Below are 27,517 nucleotides of genomic sequence, written 5' to 3'. Positions count from 1 at the left end.
TTTGGAGTGAGAGTCGGGGGAGACACAGCTTTGCCCTTTTTAAGGCAGCAGACAGTCGGCTGCTTCCACCGGTGAAATCTCCTTAAGTCCAGAGATTTAAGGAAATAACAGAAACTCAGCCGAGACCTAATGAGTCTGGAAGGACATCGGCAGACCTGAGTTCCTATCAGTTGATTTATCTGCTTTAAAAACTGTTCTCAGGTATAATTTTCTACAAGTCATTAGAAAAGTTTGCTAACATTTTAGGTATGCTTACCTATGCGTCTCAAAATTGTTTTTTAAGGCATACAAAAACCAAATAAGTCATGGGGGGAAAAGATCTTTTAAAGTTAGTCATTTACTCTGAGGGATCGTACTAACAGCTCCACGCTATCCATAGAGACGTTTACTCTGTGGGGGGAAATTGCTAGCCCATTTAACAGCCATTACCAAGTTTATACCAGGGGTGTACACACAACAGGAAAGACGAAAACACCAGGGTAAATCAAGGCATACTTGTCGATGACATCCTATTGAAAGGAGCCAGGGAGAAGTGACATGTTTTCAAACAAAAAGCAGTGAGGAGTGGGTGCTGTGAAGAGTACTTTAAAGAAGAAACGGGTTAGAAGGTAGACAAGGCTGGAGTAGGGTTAGAAGGTAGACAAGACAATGGGATTACAACAAGGAGTTGTTAGGACTCCTCTTGGACAAAGTGTGTGCTCAGAACAGTGATTCCTGTATGAGAAGAAGCCACAGGGACAGCTGTGCAAGATGACCACCCACGTGACTCTCAGCTGTTCCTTTCTTGGTGTGCTCTTTGTAAGCCCATGTTCTATGAACTTAAGGGTATTAATATTTTATGCAAATGGGCAGGGCATCTTTCTGAATAACATTAACTGTTTGGTTTTATTTTATTTTTCCCAGTCCTTCTCTTTGGAGGATTGCGTTTTCCTTATTTTAAATAGAATTTGACAATTTACTGGTACATGGGTAGATTCAGGAGACCACAAGAAAGGAAATTTTGCTCTCATAAGTATCTTTGAAACTTCTGTTAATTAATTTATTTATTTAATATATGAAGTTTGCCTGGATGCATGGGTGTGCGTCGCGTGCATGAAGAACTGTGGAAGCCAGAAGACTTTAGATAACCTAAAATTGGAATTTAGATAGTTTTGAGCTGCCTAGTGTAGGTCCTGGGGAAATGACTCTGAGTCCTTGGCAAAAGCAGCAAATGCTCTTAAGTGCTGAGTCATCTCCCCAGCTGTAGAGTTTGGAACGATGACTGGTGTGCAATAAAATTCTCACACGGTTTTCATATTTTCCTTGCAACATGACAGCAGTGAGAACATCTCAGAGTAGAGTATGAACAGAGCTCAGCGATTTTTCTCTCGGGACGTCTCCTGGGTTTGCTTGCCTAGTGAAGGAATCTTAGGCACATTTTGTAACACATACATAGTAAGAGCTAAAAATAGCTAAAAAGTTCTTGTGTGTCTACAAATCATCTTACTCTTAATAGAAAGCTAGTACAGAACAAGGTTATGTTCTAGCCCACTCTCCATTGCTGGTGCTAACTGGACTAGACTGGCTGGAACCACAGCCTATGAGTGCCACTTTTGCAAGCCAGAGTCACTGACGCCACAGCTGGTAGTTTTTAGTATTTGCTTCCCATGATTTGAGATAGGTGCCTCTGTGTGCTCTGTGTGACCATCTGACATGGAAAAGAACCTGGCGATTGTCTTCTCTAGCATGTGTGAGTATCTGTGAAGTACTGGAAATGAATGTGTGGCTCCTCACATCTCTCTCTCTCCCTCCTCCTCCCTCCCTCCTGCTTCCCCCCTCCCCATTATGCATCACAGGATTCTACATGTTACTTGGGAACTAATTCACAGCTCGTGTGTAAAAGTGATCATACCATGGTGCACGTCAGTCAGTTTGGCATTAACAAACACCTCTAATACTGAGTTCAGCAAAGAAGATACAGTCTTTTTATTGGGAATCTCATTTCTGATTTCCCAGTAAAGATATTTACCCAGTAACTAAGTAACTTAAAATGTGTGCTCAGGGCTGGAGCAGCGGCTCAGCAGCTGAGCACAAAAGCTGTCCTTTCAGAGGACACGGTTTCTGCTCCCAGCAGTCACATGGCTTACAACTGTCTATAGTTTCAGTCCCAGGGAATCTTCTGGCCTCCAGTGTACATGTACACGGGGCACACACATGCAAGGAAAACATTCATATCCATAAAATAATAAAAATTAAGAACGTCCTTTTTATGTTAAACTTGTTTTTCTTAATGTATGTAAACTGAGGATTACCATACTTTCATTTCATATGAGTTTGTAATCCTTAGGAAGTTATCATTCAGACTTGTTATCTGCTATAACGTAAAACTTTGAAAGGAAAAATGCAGCTCTAAACAGATTCACGGCTCCAGAAAGAGCTTTCATAAACACAGGAGGGTTCTCCCAGCAGTGACATTAGCATGAGGGGGAGGAGGAAAGTGGGGTCATGATTAGGGCAAAGGAGCATGAGTTTGCTTCTCTTCTGGTTTAAGTTATTTCTATTTATTTTTTATTAGTTCACTTGCTAAAATAATTTAAAGTACAACCTTAGTTTATTAGTCAACTGCATTTCCAAAAATGTAAATTTCCATTGGACTTTCAAAGAACATGGTCTTAACCCATTTAAGTAGATATAACAAAATACCATAAGCAGGGCAGGTTATAAACAACGGGAAGTTATTTTCTCATTCTTCTGGAAGCTGTGAAGTCTAACATGAAAGCATCAGCAGATTCTCAGGCTGGTGAGAGCCAACTGTCTGGCCTTTGGTCAGTGTCATCTCAGCATGTGAGTGGTAAGGTGGCTCGCTGGGACCTTTTCCATGGCAGTCTTTGAGGACTCCACCGTCATGATCTAAATACCTTCTGAAGATTCCATCTCCTCATATGATCATATGACACCATATGTCATAGATACCAACAGAATGATTTTGTGGGGCACAAGAATTCTGTGTGTATAGCTCAGACTCTACAAAAACTTTAGTGATAGATCTGAACAAAATGTTTACTTCACTCTCTAAGCACTCAGCACCCAGAACATGACATCTGACCAACCTTCTCAGACCAGGCACACAGCATGTCCTTAGGAGGAGTGAAATGAGTCCCAGACCCTTCCACAGTTCTTCTGAAGAGAAGAATAAACACTATATTGTTTTCCAGTTTATCTGTTATGCCCAAATTCCTGGACAACATCTCTTTAAACTGACCTAATGAACTCAGTGGGGCAGATGGGTCAAGGAGAAAAACTGGACGTTCCTATTGACATTTAAGTCAGTTTTAATAGATTGAAGATGAGCAAATGTGAACCTGGAAAATCAGTTAACTAGTCCGTGCTGATCCCTATTTTCATCCCTGGTTATTTCCCCTCCCCAACAAGCTTGAATTCCTCTTCTGTACTGTAGATTAAAAGTGAACTTACTTGCTTGTTTGAACCAAAGAACCCACATTGGAAGACTAAATGTCAAGTTTGACTATAGCTCTGGTGTGGTAGACACTTAGGATCCCAGCACACCAAAGGCTTAAGTATTGTGAGTTCTAGGGCAGCCTGGGCTACTAGTGAGGTTCTGTCTCCGTAAAATAGTGTTATATTTTGACTATACAAAGAGATGCGAATTAATCCTCCTTGTGATATTACCATAAAGGGTTATAACAAAATGTACTAATTATGTTAAGTAAGGATAGTTTAATATTTAAGTATAATTTCTCTAACCTAAAATAATTTTAGAATGACATCCTAGTTTCATCCTGTAGCTATAACAAAGCTCATGGCCAAAAACAACATGGGGGAAGGAAGGGTCTGTTTCGGTTTAGAGTCCAGTGTCTGTCCTTGAGGAGAGCCATACCAGGAGCTCAAGCAGGAACTTGGAGGCAGGCCTGCTTGCCACTCCAGACAGCATTCTGTCCAGGCAAGGCACTCACTTTATAGACAAAACAATCACAACAGAACAATGGAGGTCATTGCTTACTGGTTTGCTTACAGACCTATTATGCTGACTACTTTTATGTCAACTTGACACAAGCTAGAATCATCTGAGAGAAGGAAACCTCAATTGAGAAAATGTTTCCATAAGATCAAGCTGTGGGCAAGTCTCTAGGATCTTTTTCTTTCTTTCCTTTCTTTCCTTTCTTTCTTTCTTTTCTTTCTTTCTTTCTTTCTTTCTTTCTTTCTCTTTCTTTCTTTCTTTCTTTCTTTCTTTCTTTCTTTCCTTCCTTCCTTCCTTTCTTTCTTTTTTAATTATTGGGCATTCTCAGTATTTACATTTCAGATGTTATCCCCTTTCCCCCAATCACCCCTCCCCCTCCTATTGCCTCCATGAAGGTGCTCCCTCTCCCAACCACCCTCTCCCACCTCAGCACCTTGGCGTTCCCCTACCCTGGGAGAATGAGCTTTTGCTGGAACAAAGGCCTCTCCTTCCACTGATGCCAGAGAATGCTGTCCTCTGCTGCATATGCACCTGGGGCCATGGGTCTCTCCATGGGAACTCATTGGTTGATGTTTTAGTCTCTGGGAGCTGTGGTGGGTTTGGTTAGTTGATATTGTTATTCTTCCCATGAGGTCAGACCCTTTCAGATCATTCAGTCCTTTCTCTACCTCCTTCATTGGGGTCCCCATGTTCAGTCCGATGTTTAGCTGCAAGCATCCTCCTGTGTATCAGTATGGCTCTGGCAGAGCCTCTGAGGAGGCATTCATATTATGTTCCTGCCAGTAAGCATTACTTGACATCAGCAATTGTGTGTGGGTTTAGTAGCTGAATATAGGATAGATCCCCAAGTGAGGCAGTCTCTGGATGATCTTTTCTCCAATCCCTGCTTCTCTATTTGTCCCTTTATTTCCTCCCATGAGTGTTTTGTTCTCCTTTCTAAGAAGACCTGAGGCATCCACCTTCTGGTCTTCCTTCTTTTTGAGCTTCATAAAATCTGTGAATTGTTTCTTGGGTATTCTGAGCTTTTTAGGCTAGTATACACTTATTAGTAAGTACATACCATGAGTGTTCTTTTGTGATGGGGTAACCTCACTCAGGATGATAGCTTCAAGTTCCATCCATTTGCCTAGGAATTTTGGGTAGTCATTGTTTTTAATAGCTGAGTAGTACTCCATTGTATAAATGTACCACAATTTCTGTATCCATTCCTCTGTTGAAGGGCATCTGAGTTCTTTTCAGCTTCTAGTTATTATAAATAAGGCTGCTGTGAACATGGTGGAACATGTGTCCTTGTTAGATATTGGAGCTTCTTTTGGGTATATGCCCAGGAGCGGTATAGCTGAGTCCTCAGGTAGTACTATGTCCAATTTTCTGAGGAACAACCAGACTGATTTCCAGAGTGGTTGTACCAGCTTACAACCCTAGCAACAGTGGAAGACTGTTCCTCTTTCTCCACATCCTCGAGAGCATCTCATCATCTGAGTTTTTTATCTTAGCCATTCTGATGGGTATGAGGTAGAATCTTAGGGTTGTTTTGATTTGCATTTCCCTGATGACTAGGGATATTGAACATTTCTTTAGGTGATTCTCAGCCATTTAATATTTCTCAGTTGAGAATTCTTTGTTTAGCTCTGTACCCCATTTTTTAATAAAATTATTTGATTCTCTAGAGTCTAACTTCTTGAGTTTTTTTGTATATATTGGATACTAGCCCTTATCAAATGTAGAATTGGTAAAGATATTTTCAAATCTGTTGGTTGCCATTTTGTCCTCCTGACAGTGTCTTTTGCCTTATAGAAGCTTTGAAATTTCATGAGGTCCTATTTGTTGATTCTTGATCTTAGAGCATAAACCATTGGCATTCTGTTCAGGAAATTTTCCCCTGTGCCTATGTGTTCTAAGCTCTTTCTCACTTTCTGTTCTACTAGTTTCAGTGTACCTGGTTTTATGTGGAGGTCTTTGATCCACTTGGACTTGAGCTTTGTGCAAGGAGATAAAAAAGAATTGATTTGCATTCTTCTGCATGCTGACTACCAGTTGAACTAGCGCCATTTGTTGAAGAGGCTGTCCTTTTTCCATTGAATGTTTTCAGCTCATTTGTCAAAGATCAAGTGACTATAGGTGTGTGGGTTTATTTCTGTGTCTTCAATTCTATTCCATTGATCTACCTGCCTGTCTCTGTACTAATACCATGTGGATTTTATCACAATTGATCTGTAGTAGTACAACTTGAGGTCAGAGATGGTGATTCCCCTGGAAGTTTTTTTATTGTTGAGAATAGTTTTTGCTATCCTGAGTTTTTTTTTTACTATTCCAAATGAATTTGCAAATTCTTTCTAACTTTATGAAAAATTGAGTTGGAATTTTGATGGAGATTTCATTGAATCTGTAGATTGCTTTAGGCAAGATGGCCATTTTTACTAAATTAATTCTGCCAATCCATGAACATCTTTCCACCTTCTGAGGTCTTCTTCAATTTCCTTCTTCAGAGACTTGAAGTTCTTGTCATACAGATCTTTCACTTGCTTGGTTAGGGTCACATGTTTTCTTAAGAAGGGATTGATGAGTGAGAGCCCAGTCACTGTGGGTAGTATCACCCCTGAGCAGGTGATCGGAGGATGTATTTTAAAAAGCAGGCTGAGCAAGCCTGAGAGACCAAGCCTAAAAGTAGCATTTTTCCATGGCCCCTGTTTTCAGTTCCTGCCTCCAGCTTCCTTCCTTATTAGAGTTACTGCTATGACTGTCATGAAGGCGGGTGACCTGAGCAATGGTGAATTGAAATAAAACCTTTCCTCCTTGAGTTGTGTTTAGTCACGGTATTTTATTACAATGACAGAACCTACCTTCTTATGCAGTCCCAGGACCACCTATCAGGAAATGGTACCATCCACAGAGGGCTGGGCCTTCTACAACATTAGCAATTGTGACAATCCCCCACAAACATGCCCACAGGCCAGCTGGATCTGGAAAACACATCAATTAAGACTCCCTTCCTCAGGTGACTCCGTGCTGTGTCAAGCTGAGAGTTAAAGCTAACTGAAACACACACACACACACACACACACACACACACACACACAAGATGAGATTCTTAAAAGTGTTTTCTGGTAACATGGCTGGTAATTTATACACCACACAGTCTAGAAATATACGTTGAAAAACTTGAATAGGTTGGTAAAGTATAATAAGATATTGATGTGGCCTGGTGAGATGACTCAGTGGGTAGAAATACTTGCTGTACGAGCCTAATGATCTGAGATGGATCTCTTGATCCATGGTGGAAGGAAAGAATGCACTGTTGCCTGCACGTGCACATATGCAGTATGCACAAACCCACTCTTATACATACACGTATACACCAGTATATGAAATAAATAAAATATTTCAATAAACTACACATGTTCAATATCATCCTACATTCAAGTTCAATTAGTTGGACATATATGGTACTACATAATATTTTGACCAGAAAAAATAAATGTCAGTGAAAATGTCTCTTTGCCAGTTCTGGTATGATGAACAAGGTTTCCATTATAATATAGAAAATATACAACATGTAGCAAAAATACCTTTCTTGGATTTCAAGAGCAGCGCGTCATTTAAAATTGCATTTATTTTTAGACCTGTGGTGTGTGACTGATGCTAATTAGTGATAGAAGAACATTTGCTATCACTGAGTGCTACAAACAGCTTAGCAAACGTTGTACAGCTGACCAGCTGAGCACGTGAGGTCATTTTCCCAGCGTTTACTCTCTTGGGTATCAGTATTCATTTGAAGAATGATATAAAATTGAAAATCTGGATTTATTACAGAAACAATATGAAGGTTTCTTATATAAAGCTAATTTAAAATATTTTTGCAGATACAGTATTTTAAAAGCCTAATTTAATCATTAAAATAAATACTAGTCATGTAAATAATTTGCTCATAAGACAATAGTGATCTTAAACACAATGAAAACTAGAACAAAGTTCATTTTTCATAAGGACTACAGTTTTTCCCCCAGGGGAACGTATATTCTGTTCAGACCTAATATGCTTATAAAAGTTTGATTTGACAACAGAACAAGTGCCCATCATCCCTCTTGCTCATTTGTTTATTGTTATCCTCATATTGTTTTAACATAAGAAATAATTCAATGCAAGGATGGAAAAATATTTGATAGACAAATGACTGTCAAGGAACTTTTCTCGGGATGATTCTCATTTTGTGATTTCAAGGCTGAAGCCCATCTGTGAGGCCAATCAAGTTAGATCTCAAGAACTTTTGTGGCAATGGCAGAGAGGGGAAACCAAGAGGCCATGAACCCTATCCTTACATCTTCAACCTCTTCTCTTCCCCCAGAGTACAAAGCCAGACACATGACAGAGAGAAACGAAGGCTGCTATTTAGTCAGGCACACGCCTCATCCCAGAAGAGTTTGCCACATCCAAGGTAATGGGGCCTCGGCTACTCAGATGCTTTTCTCTTCCATGCATAACTGTAACTTTTACTTAAAATATTTAGCCATTGGTAAAGTCAGGTGGTAAAATGCCAGGAGCTAGGTCCTAGTGCCGGTAGAATAGACGTCTGTAGGCACCTTTAGTCCACTGATTGCTTGTGCTGGGATAGGGGCCTGAGGAAATGACCAAAGTACTCAGAGCCCGGGAGCTCAAGGTGGCAGTGACTTAAGAGTATTTTAATATCTTAGCTACTTTCATACCTGTGTTAGTCAGGGTTCTCTAGAGTAACAGAACTTATAGAATGTACCAATCAATCTTTCTTCTCCTATCTATCTGTCTATCATCTATCTGTCATCTAGCTGAATGGAATTTATTAGAATGACTTACAGGCTATGGTCCAGCTAACCCAGCAATGGCTATCTAACAATGGAGGATCCAGTAACTGTTTGGATGTCTCAGCCAGTCTTTAGTTTATACCAGAATAATATATATGTTTTACAACCAGGTAAACTTGTGAGCAAGTGCAGGATAAAGCAGGCAAAGAGAGAGCTTCCTTCTTCCAGGTCCTTTAAATAGGCTTCCAGCAGAAGGTGTGGCCTAGATTAGACATGCATCTTCCTACCTCAAAGATCCGGATTAAAAGTAGATCTTCCCACTTCAAATGATCCAATTAAAACAAAACAGCTACAGTAAAAACAACAAACAAAAAAATCTTCATAGGTGTGGCCAGCCATTCTTGAGTTATAGTTCATTCCAGATGTGGTCAAGTTGACAGACAAGAATAGCCATCACAGCACCCATGCTGGGATTTAAACATCAGCCCTAGGGAAGTACATTTATGTGCATATATATGTACATATGGTGGGTAAGGAGCCCAGGGCCTTGTATATATTTTATCTCTCCTTCCTTTCTTCTTCTCTTCTCTTCCTCTTCGCCTGCCTCCCTTCCCTCCTCTCCTTCCTTCCCGGTTTGCTTATTTAACTTTCTGTAGCAAGCCCCTTGGAAATTCGACACTGGTAGCATCTTCTCTTATACTGAAGAAATAAAAGCATATATACTTTCTACAAGTATGTGAGCTATAGGGAGAAATGGTTCTAGAGGCAGATTTCTCAGGATTATGAAGTACATGGAAAACCAAACAACTGCTGGTACTAGATACAGTGAGCCAGGCAGTCCATTCCAGATGAGGTAACTGTGGGACACCACCCACAAAAGCCACCTCAGCTGGTGGGTTAATCGTTAGTCTCTCACATCCTTCCCTGAGACTCATCTTGCTTCCTCAATAAGTGACTTGGAGTGAGGATGCAGGCTGAGCCTGATAACAATAGCACTATGTTGTGGCTAAGTATGCGGACACGGGAAGTGAAGGGAAAGGTGCCAACGTGGAAAAGAACATCCAGAAACTGAGCAGAAGGCAGACATCAATAGTGCAAAATGACCCCCAATCGATGAAAATGAGTTGTATTCCTAAAGAAAAAAAATTTCATAAAAAAAAAAAAAAAAATGAACCATCTGTTGATGGATGGGGCAGAGCCAGGGAATAAAGAGAATTAGAGACTGCCAATCCTATCAAACCACATACGATGGTAGCTAAGTAACCATAGAAAGTTAGGCTGGAGAGGATGTTCACAGAAAAAAAAAAAGGCATGGTGACCAGCTGGGACAAAGTGTGGAGGAGACATGACATAGGCCTGGGCTGCTCCGCTGCCTACGGCCATCAGGTTAACCCTACATTGTAAGGTTGCAGAAAACTATGCGGCCTCTGGTGAAACAGGGGAGCTGAGGGGAGACACTGGGGCCTTCTCACTTGTATCTCTACAGTTTCACTTGTATTCTGGACGGAGCAAAAGCCAACAAGCTTACAGAGACCACATTCTAGTCAAACTTGGTATTGGGTTCAGTGAGGCAGACAGCGTTCCCAGCACCCAGTGGTAACAGCCTGCCTGAGTGGGAACCCAAGACTGGTCTCAGAAGGTGCAACGGTAGGTGCACATTTCGGAGTCATCGACAGAGATGTGGCGTTTAAATCTCGGTATCCATCCTTTTGTTAATCACTCAGTCATACAACCATCTACTCATTTTTTCAACCAACACTTGACGGGAGTCTACAGGCAGAGCCAGGTAGCAACAGTGTCTGTGCTGTTGTCATGTAGATGTCAAGGGAGGTGAAGGGAAAGAGCCTCAACAAACAAAGCAGAAGGTAGACTTGTCTAGAGTACCTGTGGGAAAGTGGTCACAGGCTGCAGATGTGCTGAGTACCACGCTAAGAAACTTGCATTGCACCCCAGCCGGAAGGGATGTATCTGTGCACTCAGGGTTCTCTCATCCTCGCCTCTGAGCCCTTGTCAGCACCCTGCATTCTGGCTGCCTCCCTGCCTCATGCAAATCATTGTCCTCATTTTGAAAAAAAACTGACAAACATAATCAGGAAGGTCTTGAGGCTGAAAAATAAATCCGTTGCTTTCACCTAATCTATTCTCCATGACAGCACCACAAGAATCACACTTACAGTGCCATGGTGTGCATTCGGGCCTCCTGCTAGAATCCCCCAGAAGTGTTTAGGACAATGATGTCTAATCCTGTATGTGTCTCTGTCTCCTCAACTCACTTCACAGCTCTCCACCCCCACACGCACACACCTTGTAGGTTTATCTGAGTTCCTTGAAGATGTAGCAATCCCTTGGCAAGTTCTGGCTTTTCACACATACTTTCTCCGGGCAGAAAACTCACCCATTAATCACTGTTTCTTGTCTTTCATATATTAGTTTAAACATCACTTCAAAAGACTTCCTAGGCCCCCATATCCTCAGTCTAGACAGTCCTGTGTTATTTTGGCATAGTGCCCTAGATTTTTCTCTAGAGAAGTCTTCTTAAATTAGGTTCTCTGAGGATACTGATCTGGGAATTTGTAACAAGAAGCTTTATTTGGAAGTGCCTTGCGGAGCAACACCTGTGAAGAAAACAAGGGAGGCAGAATTAAGCAGGAAGGTGAGGGTGACCATGCCACACAGATGTCACAGAGGCCACAAGGGAGAGCAGGGCCCTTTTATGGGGTTCTCAATTCCAGGTAAAAACTTTATCTTCTTGTGACTTTCATCAGCCAGGCATTCGGGTGGAGTTTAGGGCTTTGTTGTGCGTGAAAGCTCCCTTCAGCCAAAAGGAAATTTTCAGACAGAGAAGCCTTAGCCTGAGACTAAGAACCAGCAGTAAATTCTCAGGCCAGTGGGAGGGATGACCTCTGATTCTGTTCTGCCTCTAGGCTCCATCCTGTAGCTCTGCTCTGACTTCCATTCCACGATGCACTGTGACGTGGATGCTTAAACCAAACAAGCAGTTTTTTTTTTTTCAGCTAAGTTTTTGGTTATGGTATTTTATTACTGCAACAGAAAACCAAAACAGAATAAATAGAATGCATTTTCTTAATAATTTCTAATTGTTAAGATACAGTCATCCATTAAGGAAACAGTTGCACTGGACATAAAGATCAAAAAACAAAAACAAAACAACCCAGAACAAAACAAGAAACCCAAAACAACAACCCTGTCTCCTTAGAGACTGAATCTCAATCAGAGACTAAGGATGTGAGGACAGAGCTGTTGCTTGGCTCTCAGACAAGGGAGCCATTATAACCCCCTCAGCGGAAACTGGACTGCCCATAGTGGGTGTGATATCTCTGCAGTTCAGTTCCTGAGCCCTCCCCTGAGCTGCAGGATGGGTCCTCTTTTGCTGCTGGTCGAATTCATGGCTCTTCCACACATTTTCAGGCTCGCCCTGTCTCCTTGGAGTCTCAAACTGTTCTGTCTGTCCTTGGCACCTTCTAAAAGCAGTTCTTTCCTAACTTCTGAGTCGATGGAATCGGAACTTTTTCACATTCTGTCTGGTGTGAGATTCCCACGTGTGCACATTTATGTGTGGATATGGGAAAAAGGAGAAGGAAGGAAATAGGAGAAGGAAGGGCTGTACTCGTGAAGACCCTCCAACATGCACAATTCATGAACTGCATGCTTTCTTTTTAAAGGCAAATTAAAAGAGAAATCAGGGGTTTCAGCAGATGTGTGTGTGTAAAATTGCCTATATTTAATTTGGTATCCAATTTTTTTACTGTGCACCTGGGCTAATCACTACTCTAGTGTCTAAAATATAAAGAAAACATGATACTGTCTGTAAGACAGACAGTTACTATTAGTAAAGTTTGGCGTATATGACCAAATAAAATGGCTGGTAGTCTTATCCAGCCATTCATTTAACCACCAAAGACCCCAGGTTTCTGCAAGGCACTGGAGTAGGTACTAGTCATGGGCAGTAAAAACAAAGAGGGGGCCAAACCCCCACCATAAAGCTCATAGCCTAATGCGGCTCCTACAAGGAGTTTACAAACGTTTAATAAGACTAGTAAGAAGTGCTGGGAAAAGATAAGAACATTAGGAAACAGTGCATGATGGGTAAGTTTCAAACAGGTTTGTCAGCAGACAAATAAATGGCTCCCCCTGTCCTTCCAGGTTTGAACAACATCCCAATCTGCACGGTGAACGATGATGATGATGATATACCTCTCAGAATGTTGTGCTGCTCCGACCAGCCAAGCCCTTCACAGAGGAATGAGACACCATTAACAAAATTCGGTAACCCACCAAGCACCGCACCCCTAGAGAGCCCGGATGTCCGAGGACTATCACCAGCCCAAATCAAAGCGCCCGCAAGGCCTCACTCTGGTGAGCCCCTCCAAAGAAACGGAATGTGTTCTCAGGCCTTGTGCAAACAACTGGAAAGAAACCTGATCTAAATAGCTACAACTTCTGAGCTAGGCTATCCACCCCAGACAGTTCACAGTCCTCTAACCACCATCCAGCGAGACATTATTGTTAACAAATACTATTGTTATTATTAATTATTTTTATTATTGTGTCCAGGCCAGATACGGTGAGTGTAGTGCCCAATCTTTAGATAAGTGTGATGTCTGATTACAAGTCTCAGCTCTCAACTGGATTTGGAAGGCACAGCTCTGCATATGTGGAGGAGGGCGTTTCTGGAGAATGTGGGTGAGCGGGGAATGAGGATGGCACCACTGCACACACTGGACATCCCAGGCGGAATAGAGATAGGGAAGGAAGAAAGAAAGCTGCTGAACATGGTCCTCCGCCTTCTCTGCTTCCTGACTCCACAGCTACCTCATACTCCCTCTGTTAAGCCTTCCAACAAGGATGGATGAATAACCTCAAACCATGAGCCAGAATAAGTCTGTCCTCCTCTAACATGCTTCTGACAGATGTTTGCTCAGTGTGATGAGAAAAATGACAAACTAGTTGAGGGATCTCAGACATGAGTGTGCAGCACCGATTACAAAGCCGGACAGACAAAAAGGTGGGTCCGGTGAACACAACAGGGATGGAAAGGTGGTTTACCTTCCCACAGGATGCTCCTCTCCATCCGTACATGGACTGTGTGACAGTGTATTTTGTTCCCATGACACACTTATTTTTCCCTCTGGCCCACATGCACAGGCTAGTCTTTGGTAGATGGATAAATGCATTGATAATGCTTACTGTCTTCCAAGCTCCCGCTAGAGTCGACCAGAAAGCTGTCTGCAGCACATTCAGTGGCTTTCCTTGATCAACAAACACATCAGAAGCTTCCACATTCTTCCCACAAAATAATCCAAAAGTATAACAGCAACATGCTCAGTTTAAACTTCTGGGTTTTTTTTATTTATTTTGTTGAATATGTTTGAACATCTTGCCTACATACACACCTCTGTGCCTGGTTCAGAAGTGGGTCAAAAGAGGGCATCAGATCCTGGGGACCTGGAATTACAGAGAGCCATTAGCCACCACTGCACGCTGGAACTGAACCCAGTTCCACCCAGCCGCCATCTCTCTAGCCTTTAGCAGAGTCAGTTTTACCACAGAAACAACCTTACTTCCTTGGTGCTACTTTTGTTTGTTGTTGTGACTGAATAGTTCGAGAAAAAGCAGATTAGGGGAAAGGGGGTTTGGTATAGGTCACAATTCTTGGTTACAATCCATCACTGCCGGGGTCGGTCAGAGTAGGAAGAGCTTGAGATGGCCGGTCACGTGACATCTGCAGTCAGGCGCTGAGAGAGAACACCCTGTTAGTACTCAGCTAGCCTATTATTATTATTATTATTATTATTATTATTATTATTATTATTATTACTTGTATTTTACAGTCCAGTCATTGCCCCCTCCTGGTCCTCCCTCCCACAGTTTCTCATCCCATTCCTCCTCCCCCATTTCCAAGAGGATATTCCCCCTGCCCTGCCAGGCTTCCCCATTCCCTGGAGCCTCAGAGAGTTAGGTGCATCTTCTCCCACTAAGACCAGACTAGGCAGTCTTCTGTGGAATATGTGTTAAAGGGCTCAGACCAGCTTGTGCATGCTGGTTGGTAGCTCAGTGTCTGAGAGATCTCAGGGGTCCAGGTTAGTTGACACTGCTGGTCTTCCTATGGGGTCGCCCTCCTCCTCAGCTTTTTCCAGCCTTTCCCTAATTCAACCACGGGGGATCCCCAACTTCAGTTCAATGGTTGAGTGTAAGTATCTGCATCTGTCTCAGCCAGCTATTTGTTGGGCCTCTCAGAGGATGACCATGTTAGTTTCTTGTCTGTAAGCACACCATATCATCAGTAATAGCGTCTGGCCTTGGAGCCTCCCCTTGAGATAGATTCCAAATTGGACAGGTCACTGGACCTCCTTTCCCTTGGTCTCATCTCCATTTTTGTCCCTGAAGTTCTTTCAGATAGGAACAATTCTGGGTCAGAGTTTTTGACTGTGGGATGGCCACCCCATCTCTACACTTGATGCCCTTTCTCCTGGAGGTGGGCTCTACAAGCTCCCTCTCCCCACTGTTGGCATTTTATCTAAGGTCCCTCCCTTTGAGTCCTGAGGGTCTCTCACCTCCCAGCTGTCAGGTACTCCCCCCTTCCCCCCTTAAGGTTGCATGTTTCCATTCATTCTGCAGGGCTTCTCTCCTGTCTCTCTCTACCCCCATACCTGATCCTGTTCCTCCTTCCCCTCCCCCTCTCCTCTCCCACCCAGGTCCCTCCTTCCCTCTGCCTCCTGTGATTGATTTCTTCTCCCTCCCAAGTGGGATTGAAGCATCCTCACTGGGGCCCTTCTGCTTATGGCTGCCCACTCTTTTTGTATCTATTCAATATAGTACTCAAAGTTCTAGCTAGAGCAATAAGACAACAAAAGGAAATCAAGGGGATACCAATTGGCAAAGAAGAAGTCAAGGTATCACTATTTGCTGATGATATGACAATATATATAAGAGACCCCCAAAATCATACCAGAGAACTTATACACAACTTCAGCAAAGTGGGTATATATGAAATTAACTAAACAAATCAGTAGTCTTCCTTTATATAAATGATCAACCATCTGAAAAAGAAAAGAGGGAAACATCACCCTTCACAATTGTCACAAATAATATCAAGTATCTTGGTGTGACTCTAACCAAGCAAGTGAAAGATCTGTATGAAAAGAGCTTCAGGTCTCTCAAGAAAGAAACCAAAGAAGACCTCAGAAAATGGAAAGATCTCCCATGCTCATGGATTGGCAGGATTAACATAGTAAAAATGCCCATTCTACCAAAACCAATCTACAGATTCAATGCAATCCCTATCAAAATTCTAACACAATTCTTCACAGACCTGGAAAGAACAATTCTCAATTTCATATGAAAAAAACAAAATTTCAGGATAGCAAAAACAATTCTTAACAATAAAAGACTTCTGGAGGAATCACCATCCCTGACCTTAAGCTGTACTACGGAGCAATAGTGATTAAAACAGCCTGGTATTGGTATAGTGACAGACAGGTTGATCAATGGAATAGAACTGAAGACCCAGCAATAAATCAGCTAGCTTTTTTGATATGATAGAGTTCAGTGACCAAACCAGGGAATGGTTCTGCCCACTATCAGGCTAGGCCATCCCACATCAACTAAGACATCAAGACAATGCCTCATAGATATGCACACAGCCAACCTGCTCTAGAAAATTCCTTACTGAGACTCTTCCTAGGCAATTCTAGGTTGGGTCAGGTCATCAATATGATTTCTATATCTCAAGACAAAAGTTTTTACCCAAGTCCTTCCAAGGTGATGCATGCTCAGTTCCTTATATTACTTAAATTTTGTCTTAAGACAAAGTAGGTTTCTTTGGAAAGGAGCATTACCTGAACACAGTCACCAGACAGAACATTGTTCATTACCAGAAGGTAACAATCTTTCTTCAGACAGAACTGATGAATTTAATTACTATGGGCATTGTACACAAAAAGTTTACTTTTTAAAAATAGTATGGCTTTTTATTAATTAATTTATTTTATAAAATAATATAGGTCACAAAATTGGTTACGTAATAATATATAATGAATACTCGATTTTTTTTCTCAGAAGGACTGAGGCTTCCCCATTTGACCTTCCTTCTTTTTGAGAAAAGTTTAATTTTTTAACTATGGTGCATAACTATGGCTTTGCTTAGAAAAGGCATATCTTCATGTCAGTAGAAAGGAAGCCAAGCAAAGCTGTGGATGATTTCAGGCTGAGAGGGATTTAGTTAGATCACAGATGAGCAAGAGGGCTGGAAGATAAGAGACAGATAAAGAATACAACTATAGCCCAACAGATCTTCTGTCTCCTGGGCAAACAACACACACACATTGTCTATGAAGCAGGAGTGACAGGGCCGTGGATAGGAGGCACACAGTTAGATTCTGCTTTTACCGTCCGTTTCACCGAATCAAGAGACCTTGGCGTAGCCAGGACTTCTGGAAGAGACCTGCAGTTCTGTCGCCTGGGAAGCTGAATCAGGAGCTTCACAGGTCACCCTGGGTGGTGGTGTGAGAACAAGATAGGACAAGGGGAAGAAAGGGAGGGAGGGAGGGAGGGAGAAAGGGAGGGAGGGAGAAAGGGAGGGAGGGAGGGAGGGAGGAAGGTAGCTTAGTTTGCAGTTTGTCTTCATCTTATGCTGGGAATAGAATCAATATAATTTTTAGAAACATAGAAACTTGTATAACATTATTATGCCCAGCTTTATACCACAGGTTTCCTCACATGCACACACAGGTCAGAGCTGATCTCAATTTCAGTTTAGACAGACTAGGCTATTTAGCAACTAATACATAAAGCATGTACGAAATTGTTTGGCTTCATTTAAATGTATTTTCCCAATTTCTTTCAGAGCCATTTAGAAAAACCAATCAGTACTTCAAAGCTTCCAGAGACCGTCCCTTGGGGAATACTAAGGTAAAGAGCAAACAGTGAGCTCTGTGGCTCACTCTGACTTCCCGCACTCCATTGTCACAGCACTCCTCCCAAGTCTCCCTCACAGCATTTTACAGCTCTGTTAAAGCATAGCTAATGAGATAGAACAAGTTTACATCTCAAATATACAGTCTGGTGCACTCTGACAAATACACACACGCCCCCCTCTCCCATGGAAGCAGTTCCCAAAATAGGAGAGTGTGCGCATCTACTAATCAATGGGTTTCCTCAGGAGCACCCCAAAGACAAATGTTGATCTGCTCCGAGTCGCTAAGGTGGCACAAACTTTTTAATTTTTATGTAATTGTGACCACATGCAAGTTCTGTTTCAAGATTAGGTTTCACTCAGTAAGATTATTCTAAGATCTACCAAAGTTGTTATGTTGATTCTTAATGCCAAGGGACTCGATTACCTCTCAGGTTGAAGTCACCTGTTGATGGGCATTCATTCTTACCAAGCTACAATGAGGACACAGAGTCTTTATATGCTTCTGCCCTTGTCCCCCTTCCACCCCCCTTTCCTCTTATAGCTGCCTGCAGTTCGACTTGTCTTTTTCATTCTGGTCATCTCAAGTCCAAGTTGACTCATCAGTTCATTAGTTTGGTGTCTTAGTTAGGGTTTTACTGGTGTGAACAGACACCATGATCAAGACAACTCTTAAAGGACAACATTTAATCAGGGCTGGCTTACAGGTTCAGAGGTTCAGTCCAGTATCATCAAGGCAGGGGCCCAGCAGTATCTAGGCAGGCATGGTGCAGAAGGAACTGAAAGTTCTACATCTTCATCTGAAGGTTGCTAGAAGACTAGCCTCCAGGAAGCTAGGACTAGGGTATTAAAGCCAATACCCACAGGGACACACCTACTCCAACGAGGCCACACCTCCTAATAGTGCCACCCCCTGGGCCGTGCATCCTCAAACCATCATACTTGGTTTGCTGGTCAACATCAAACTCAGCTGAAGGTGGTGGAAAATCCTTTCCTGGAACAGACACAGAGATCAAAGGCTTTTGTTCTCATCTTGTGTTGTTATTGTTGCTTAAACTGCAGGCTGTATTTCTAGCTCACCCCACCACAGGCATTTCCATTGCTTCTTCACCTAATAAAGAGAAGGAAATTAGTCCCTAATTCTAAGTCTCCAGCTCTTAGCAGAAGGAGGATGCTCACTTAGTGAAGTCTCTTCATAGACACAACACAGATCTCACTTTTCCGGTGATAACAGCTTCCCAACTCAAAACCTAATTTTGAAGGAGTTCATAGCTGCCTGGAAAACAGTATACAAAAAGATTCCACACTCACCATTTAAACTATTATCTTGAGTTCAATCAAGAGCTTTAAGTGATTTCAACCAAAGCTATGTTTCCATGTGCTTTGTCTGTAAACACAATGTTTGGTAGAGCTTAAAGGGCACTTTAAAGTATTAACACTGCTTTGCTTTTGTGGTTCTCTTCTTCAAGAAAAATGTTTCTCTGGCATGTGAGATGGGTCTGTGTGTAAAGGCACCTGCTGCCAACGCTGATGACCTGAGGTAGACACCCAGGGCTCACAGGGTATAAAGCAAGAACTGCATCCTGAAAGTTGTCCTGTGACCAAACATGTACCGTGCCATGTTCCTGTGCAAGCAAACTCTCAAATACACACACACACACACACACACACACACACACCACATGGGGGGGGGGATAATTTTTAAAATGTAAACTAAGCTAAAAGTATCTTATTAGTTTTGCATTTAATTTATGTAGAAATTACAAATGTAAAATTGCATGCCAATCATACAGCATATTTGATTTAGGATGGATATAAAGCTAAAAGGCCACTAGTATCCTCAAGGATGTACTCTGCAGCTGCCTCCCAGTCCTCGGATGTGATGAGTCCCAAGATCGATAGGAAGGAAAACACTGTGCGCATACCAAACTACCTGGATCAGGAGATAAAGGTGAGATCAGGTTTCCTCAATCCTCAGTTTAGAAACAGCATGATCACACGCACACGCACACACACACACACATACAGATTACACACATATGCATACACGTGCACACACTCATGTACACACAGGCACACACACACAGACACATGCTCGCATGTGCACACACCGGAGAATAGTGTCACAGGGGTATGACACTGTTTACAAGACGGTAGATTTGCTCAGGATAGCCTCCGCTGTAAATCATAGGTATTTGGCAACCGACAGGACAGCTTCTTGACCCATGCAACTAGGGCGCTCATTACACCCAACTCAGCCTGCTAGGGTACATTCATGCTACAGAGAAGAGGCACCCTCAGTGCAGAGGGTGTCACTGCCTGGGAAAGGGCTTAGAGTTTGAAAACGCTGAGGTGGCTGAAATTAGTAAAATAAGACACTGAAGAAGTCAATGTAGGGAACAAGATCCATGAATATGCAAAGGGCCCCACTGAGTCTTTGGGACAATATTAGCTTTTCCCTGCACAGAGGCAGCTGAGGAGAATGAAGGAAGGAACAGTTCCTGGGAACTTCTGGCTGTCAATCACACATCGCAGAGTGCAGAGAGGTGTTTCAGTCACCAGTAGTCAGATGAGACCCAGAAATTTCACACCTGAAGAATGGAGCTACTGTAATACTATACCTGTGGAAGGTGACTGAGCAAGATTCACAGGGTCAACCTTTGGCTTCCACATGTGCACACATTCCTGTACACACGCACATGTATGCACGTACTCTCTCTATCTGTCTGTCTGTCTGTCTGTCTCTCTCCAGATACTTAAATATTAACACATTTAAACATGAGCAACTAAAATCTATCCAAACTTAAGTACATACACAAATGTAAACAGGCCTTAGAGAGCCATGAGAATATATGGAGTATTTACATATTTGTGTAACAGGAGTCTCAGAAGCAGTACAGATTAAAGAACATAAATTATGGAGAGAGTTCGAGGCTAGTATTCTCCTCAAGTTGACAGGGACTTAAACCTAAGAAAGATATACTCAGAGTAGGTCCCTTCTCAGTACTGCAGTCTAACTGCTGAAAAAGAGAAGACACATTGCACAGGATGCAACCGTGACGACTGACTTCTCAGTAGAAACCTGCACACTGGTGACAGTGAAACACCATCTGTAAAATGCTCTCATGGAGATCCGTTCCTCAAAAGGGAAGGACAGTGTGACAGAGGAAAGTCATTAGCTGCAGGGAAAAAAAAAGTTGAGCAAACAAAATTCCCTCCCAGAACCTCAAACCTTGTTTCTCACCAACTGAAGAGATTTTGATTCCTGCCCCAATTGGTCAAGGCTGTATTCATAGAACTGAGGCACCTCTAGCTCGATTCACATCCTTCTGAGACACACTAAAGAGAGGAACAGCCAAACGGGTGGGTGATTTCTGTGACCAACAGATTCCTGCTAGAGCCTCTAATACCCACCCTACCTCAAGCCTCCACAGGGGGTCTACTTCCTGCAATGAGTGATCCTCACAGACAGCAAACATCCTTTGTATTGATGATGGTTTCTTTGACCCCCTTTGCACTTTTGAAAAGGGTCCCAGAGTATTGTGTACACAGAGTGCCTTGTGGGGAGATGAGATTCTAAGGAAAAAGAAGGCAACCGTGTGGGCCTGGTACCATGCACTTCCTCACGCTGTGACTCTAATGTTTCCTGTCAGGTCCTGGCAAAGCTCTGTGACATTTTACATACCGACTCTCTGACAGAGGTTCTGGACTGGCTGCTGCAAGCAAGTACCAAAGGTAAGGTTAAGACAGTCATTTATAGGTATCAACCTCAAGTCATTGTCAGATGATGAATATGCCAAACTCAGCTTTCTATCTGCCATTTGCAAATAATTGCCCAGAGCTCTTTACCAGAGTCCTTGTAGGCCTATATGCTGGCTCTTCAGGTAATCAACGTAGTGTATCTCAAACAGAATTCATTAGCGTAATAGGAAATACTGTGTAATAGGAATAGCCGTGTATTCTCAGCTAAGGCCGTTTTCAGCAGCTCCTGCATGCTCTGCAGAACCCCGGGCTCTCCAGAAACACATCCCCAGGCCTGCTGTGAAATCTGAGCACAGGCCCCTTTCCTTCCTTTAGTGTACATGGCAGCCGCATGGCCTTCCACGTTCCAGACTCCTAATAGCTATGATTACTTCATCTTGGCTAATGGCCCAGTGGTCTCTTGGCCTCCTTTGGGCTTCCCTGGTTTGTGTGATGAAAACACCGTTCCCAAGCAGGGCAATCCACACAGCAGATATCCTCAAACTAGCTGATCATCAAACTGAGCCAAAGCCTCCTACAGGGGCTCCAAGAATCTGCTTTTGTAACAAGTTTCCGGGTAATACTGACCGGGGACGTTCGTCTGGGGGACGTGCTTTGATAATGGGGAGCATTTTGGAAAAATAGTGCCTTGCTATAGAGTTCAAGACTACATTTTAATTAAAAAGTACTTGGGGGCAATTTTCTCTTTTTGGGACGGGGTGCTTTTAAAAGAATGTGACATTTAATAAATTATCCAAATTACACCTCCTTTTAAAAATATGTGTATGTGTGTATATTTTTGTGGCCGTGTCTGTGTGAGGGGATTCGGATGCATGTGAACCCATGCACAGGTCACAACGGAAACTGAAGCGACACAAATGTGTGACGATGACGTGCTTCTGGTCAATGTGACAATAACAGCAGTGACCTTTTCTGTTCTTTTTTTTCCAAATCAGAAAAGGAGTGGGTGTCAGCTCTGATTCATTCTGAACTAGCTGAGGTAAACCTGCTGACGGGCCACAGAACGAACGCCCCAGCGGAACCAGCAGCGGAGCGCAGGAAGCCGCTCACCTCTGCAATGCCCACCGCAGCCAAACCGCCGCAAAACTCACATGCGAAACTGAAAGCGCTGCCTGGATCTAGGGAAGACTATCAGCCACACAGGTGATTAGACACAGAAACGGGCGTGTTTATAAAAAGATAAAGAGGGGAAAGAGATGTTCGATGGAGATGTAGTCAGGTATGGGGAAAGGGGATGGATGCCTCGGCGGGCCCATGCTAGCGCCTGAGGGACTAGCCACTGATGGTACGGGATAGAATAGAGTTTTTTCAGGGCCTGGGCAGGGGAGTTCAGAGGGTAGTAAAGGCAGAGGAAGACAGAGAGCAGAGAAGTAGAGGTCGGCCATGAGCACTTGGAGGGGGAGGGGAAGGGAATGGGGAGAGAGGAGGAGAAAGAGGGCAAGAGCAAGAGAGAGAGCAAGAGAGAGAGGAAGAGGGTAAGCAGCTCCTTTAATAGTGAGTCAGGCGTGCCTGGCTGTTGCCAGGCAACGATGGGGCGGAGCTTAGACAAAATGCTAACGGAAACCACCAAGTGATTAAATACCAAAGCCACCCAGGTGACCACATCTAGAAGCCACCAGGGGACCTCTGTAACTACAGACTGCACGCTTCCTTGTTTTCTCTCTCAGCTGTGGAGGCTGCGCATATGAAATTGTTGTCTTTCGTTTGCACACAGAGTGACAAAGTTGTTCTCAGTTCCACTGCTTAGAACGTTTCGGCAAAGGTTGTGTTCTTTGGATAATCATAACTTTTCTTTTTTTAGGAAAATGCCCTTTCCACTGAGAGAGAGAGAGAGAGAGAGAGAGAGAGAGAGAGAGAGAGAGAGAGAGAGAGAGAGAGAGAGAGAGAGAGAATGCACACTTGCGTGCACGAACAAGGGAAGAGGGCATCAGCTGAGTCATAAGAGATTGTGAGCCTCTTGGTATGCGTGCTGAGAACCAGACTTGGGGCCTTTATAAGTCTGTGAGCTTTCTTAACCATTGAACCATCTTTCCAGCCCCAACAGGCTTTTAAAAGGTTTAAATAAGCAAACATAACAGAAATCAAAGCTATTGTTAGCGTCAGGTATATTTTGTATATTTTGTTAAGTGCGACTGTTATAGGGGAATGATTTTAATGTAAAGCCCTGAGGATAAAAATAAATTGCCTCAATTGATTCTCACCGATAAATTCCTGGGAAGCTCCAGAGGGGAAAATAATTACTAAGCTACGGAAACTATTTTAAAGAAAGTATATCTTAAAGTGTGCAATTGTAATAAAAAAGGAAGCAGAGCCTGGTGTGGTGGTACACATCTGTAATTTCAGCTCTGAGGAGATGAAGCAAGAATTTTGCAAATTTAAATCCCCCCTGAACAACACAGCAAGATGTCTGGAAAACACAAACAACAAAGGAGACAGAGATCTGTGCATGGTATGTTGAAGGGATATGTGTTAGGCTGGGAAAGAAAATGTTGTGGGCCTAAAATTAAAAGTTTAAAGGTTGGGTTAAATGTGAAGTCACAGAAATGATACGATAAAAACAGCACGCTACTTTAAAAGGCACACCTTCTCACTTGTCTGCACCGTTACGTATTCACAGAGTCAGAAAGTAGGGTATGGTAAGAACTGATCTCTTCGGTGAGTGGCTTATTATAGGCCTGCTAGATATTCGCTCAAAGCTAACTTACCGTTGGTTAAGTATTTAAAGCAAGCATTGGGGACGCCGTGTTTAAGAAAGCCCCTATTAGCTTGGTGACACAACAGTCTATTGCTTTCTCAAATTGTTTTTCTTTCTCCAATTGATTTAGAATGACAACTCAAGGATCTGCAAGAAGCAAGGTGGCATCACAAGGTTAAGTACAGTTTTATTGTACTGTGGTAATTGCAGATGGTAGAAGGAAATCAGTAGGTGCTGATCTATGCTTTTAAAGGAAAACCAGTGAGGTTCGGCAGTGGTTTCCAGCTCCTACTCCTCAGAAGTGCATCTGCTTGGTTTGCACTGAGATGAATCTGACAGAAACTTGTCTTTGGGAACAAAACACCCTGAAAACACAGTCAGGCATAGGAGGTGCAGGTGCTTACATCTGTGCACTGGACAAGACTGCTGACCCACACAGAGACAGCGCTTTTACAGGTTAACTCTGTACAACTTAACTGGATCCAACTGTCATGGATCTGAATGGTTTCACCATAAAGAAAATTGGCCATAGAAAAGAATACAGCCTCATCAATTCCAAACAGGTACCCAGGAGGCAGAAGCCCAGTACCAGCCTGCAGTCTAGACCAGGGAGACTCAATGGTCCTAGGAAGCCCTACATTAGTCCTAAATAGTCCAACAGTGGCTTCTTTGGAAGATAACAGAGCAAATGTCAAGTGTATCTTCAGGCCTCAAATAAACAACAACAACAACAACAAACCTGTTTTGATTCTCTAAGTTTCCCTTGACCAGAAATGAGAGGTATATTCAGTAGAATTCCTTAGGGTTCCCTATACCCTGTTGCTTGCCCGTGGAGTTTACCAACCTCCAAAGTGGCTATATATGTGAGTAGCATACATTGTTAGACTAGGAAAGCAAACCTGCCTCTGGCCTCCCCTCTGATTCCTCACCCGAGGACCATAGTTATGACATTTTATTCAACTGTAAGTCTCCCTGACAGTCCACACATAGATTTGCTCCACCTAGGCACACAAACTTTTAAATAAGAATCTCCAGATTCCACGGTTGGCATTCAGCATCTCCAGACCTGCGCTGAGCTAGGTATGATGGTATAGGGTTTGAAGTCTAAGGAATGCAGTTAGGTTGTTCTTAGATGCTCGTCTGTGCTTTTGTTTCACCAGCTGGGATAACAGGTCCTATTATCTCGCTGGTCCAATCATTGCCCCAATACCCTCTCACATCACCAAGTCTAAATCATTCCCACCAACATCTCTAAGGTCTCATATGTGAGCACAAAATCTCACTGAAGGAGAGCGAGGTAAAGACATATAGACTGTTATGACCCTGGATTCATCTAACCCCCGTGTGTTTGTTTTGTCCTTAACCCCACACCATTCAATAATAGAACAAGGCAGATATTATATTCAGTCTTTGGACTATGATCTTATTTGGATTTTTTTTTTTTTTTTTTCTATTTTAGGGGCTGAGGCACCGTTGTTTATAAGAAGAAACAAGAATAAAATACCTGTTACAGAATATTTCAGCAATCCGAAGTCTCCTCTCAGGCCCACCAGTCAGGAGAGCAGATCAGCAAGAGCACTGTCAGCAAGGAGTCTACAAGGCTACAGCCCTCCAGGAGCATCTGTCCCTTAACACAGCAAAGGGAGAAATGGACACTAGGTGGCTCTTTCACAAAGATGGGCTTCACACTGACAGAACATCAAAATCCTTTTAAAAATAGCTAAACAGTCCTCTATGTGGTGGCACACGTAAGTCTCAAAAACACATAAGGCTAGAAATAAATATTAACGAAGACTATTTCTACTTGTAGTTTTAGTATTTGTAGAATAAATGTGATTATTTAAATGCCATGTCCTCTCCTGTACTCATAGTATTTGTACTTACACATGGGGCCAACACCAGAAAACATCTGCACTCCAAGTAGGTGCAAACTCAGAGTGGGGGAAAACTGCTTGAGAATTTTAACATTTGAGTCCATTTTGGCAACCTACAATGTATCCATATTTGGGGACCATTATGGAGAAATTTTTACCTCCCCTCCAAAAAGAAAAAGAAAATGTAAAAGTTATCCTGAATTCATGAGCCAGAAAGTTTCTTTTAACTCAGTGCCAATGGTAGAAAACAAACAACAAACTCTTGCCAGGACCTTCTAAAGGAAATGACTTCATCTTTTTAGACCAGCCCACGTTTCCACCTCTAAAACTGTAATAGAATGAAATTGTGATGCTAAGTGTGTAGTACTTTGTTACAGCAACAGTAGAAAAACTTCGGACTTTCCCCTGGTCTAATTTTTTTCTATCAGCTGGTGACAATTGGCAAGAAGAGGTTAGAGCACTGAGCTACAGGGTGGAAGGCTTGGGCACCTGTAAATCAACAAGCAATACAAAGTATCCACTAAGTATGAGCATGAACCTTGGACTCTAAAAATAAGAAATAAACTGGGAGGGGAGGGGGAGAAAGAAAGAAACCCTGTTACACTTGAACCACAGTATGTTAGAGCCATATACTAAAAGAATAATAATTGTAGCCCAAGTATAGTTAATAACACACACACACACACACACACACACACACACACACACACACTATATTATTAAATTAACATCTACCATTGGCGCTGAGTGAAAATAAACTTTCTGTAGAGGTCAAAGGATCACTGGTGGTAGGAACCCTGCTATTTGAGGATGCAGTCTACTGTGTGCAAATAGCTCCGCTGAGCCCAGTGCAAAACGGAGGTCTCCCTTTTCCCAGCAGGGCTTCCTCTTCCTGGTGGAGCCCAACCCCTACATCCTCTACTTGAGGAATGTCAAGTAGTTCTTGGAGAGATTACAAATGCAACTTCCTTTCTCCCTCTGAGAACCTGTCAGGCAAGCAACTGGAATTCCTGAAATGCCTGTCCATGCAAATGAACCAATTCCTAGTACTTTAAGCTCCAGCCAATTATACATACCCAACCTGGAAATCCCACTCCCCTCCCCCAAAAACTTTACAACCCTTGTTCACCCTAAATAAAGTTGAGCTCCCTTGCAGAAGCTGATTCCTGAAGTTAGTCATTTCCATTGTACTCTTGGGCGTCCTAACTGTGTCCTTGTCTTCTCCCTTTGTCTTTGTGGGTTGGTAGCCAACTGTCCTGGGGAAGAAGGGAGGTCCACAGCCGGCACCCAAACAGGGACCCTGAAACCTGTGTGTGAGCCATCACGCCCCAACCCCAGAGGGTAGCAGCAGTTTTGCCTGATCATCACGACCTGAGGATCAGTTCCCATTTTCCCTTCTGTGCTTTACATTCGGTTTGTCCCTACAAGAGGGACCAGATATGGCTCGATGATAACCGAAGCCTCTCAGTCAGGTCAACAGCCCAACACTGGCTGAAGGTCTTCCCACTTTCTTTC

The 27,517-nt window shown here is 42.8% G+C and overlaps 1 protein-coding gene across 1 annotated transcript; it reads left to right on the top strand.

The window, feature by feature from the left end:
- Positions 1-1,590: 1,590 nt before the first annotated feature.
- LOC308420136 (uncharacterized protein C4orf17) lies at positions 1,591-25,760 on the top strand (the record flags this gene model as incomplete). Its single annotated transcript, XM_080916045.1, has 9 exons — positions 1,591-1,729; positions 8,304-8,393; positions 12,901-13,113; positions 17,603-17,667; positions 19,479-19,622; positions 21,325-21,406; positions 22,369-22,576; positions 24,259-24,302; positions 25,588-25,760. Exons 2-9 carry the CDS (start codon positions 8,321-8,323, stop codon positions 25,758-25,760), a joined length of 1,002 nt encoding a protein of 333 aa, XP_080772171.1. The 5' UTR covers positions 1,591-1,729; positions 8,304-8,320.
- Between the last annotated feature and the right edge of the window lie 1,757 nt (positions 25,761-27,517).

The sequence above is a fragment of the Micromys minutus genome (assembly GCF_963924665.1).
Source record: "Micromys minutus genome assembly, chromosome: 4".
Lineage (NCBI taxonomy): Eukaryota > Metazoa > Chordata > Mammalia > Rodentia > Muridae > Micromys > Micromys minutus.
The sequence above is the reverse complement of the archived record's forward strand: the minus strand, read 5'-3'. Positions and strand labels throughout refer to the sequence as shown.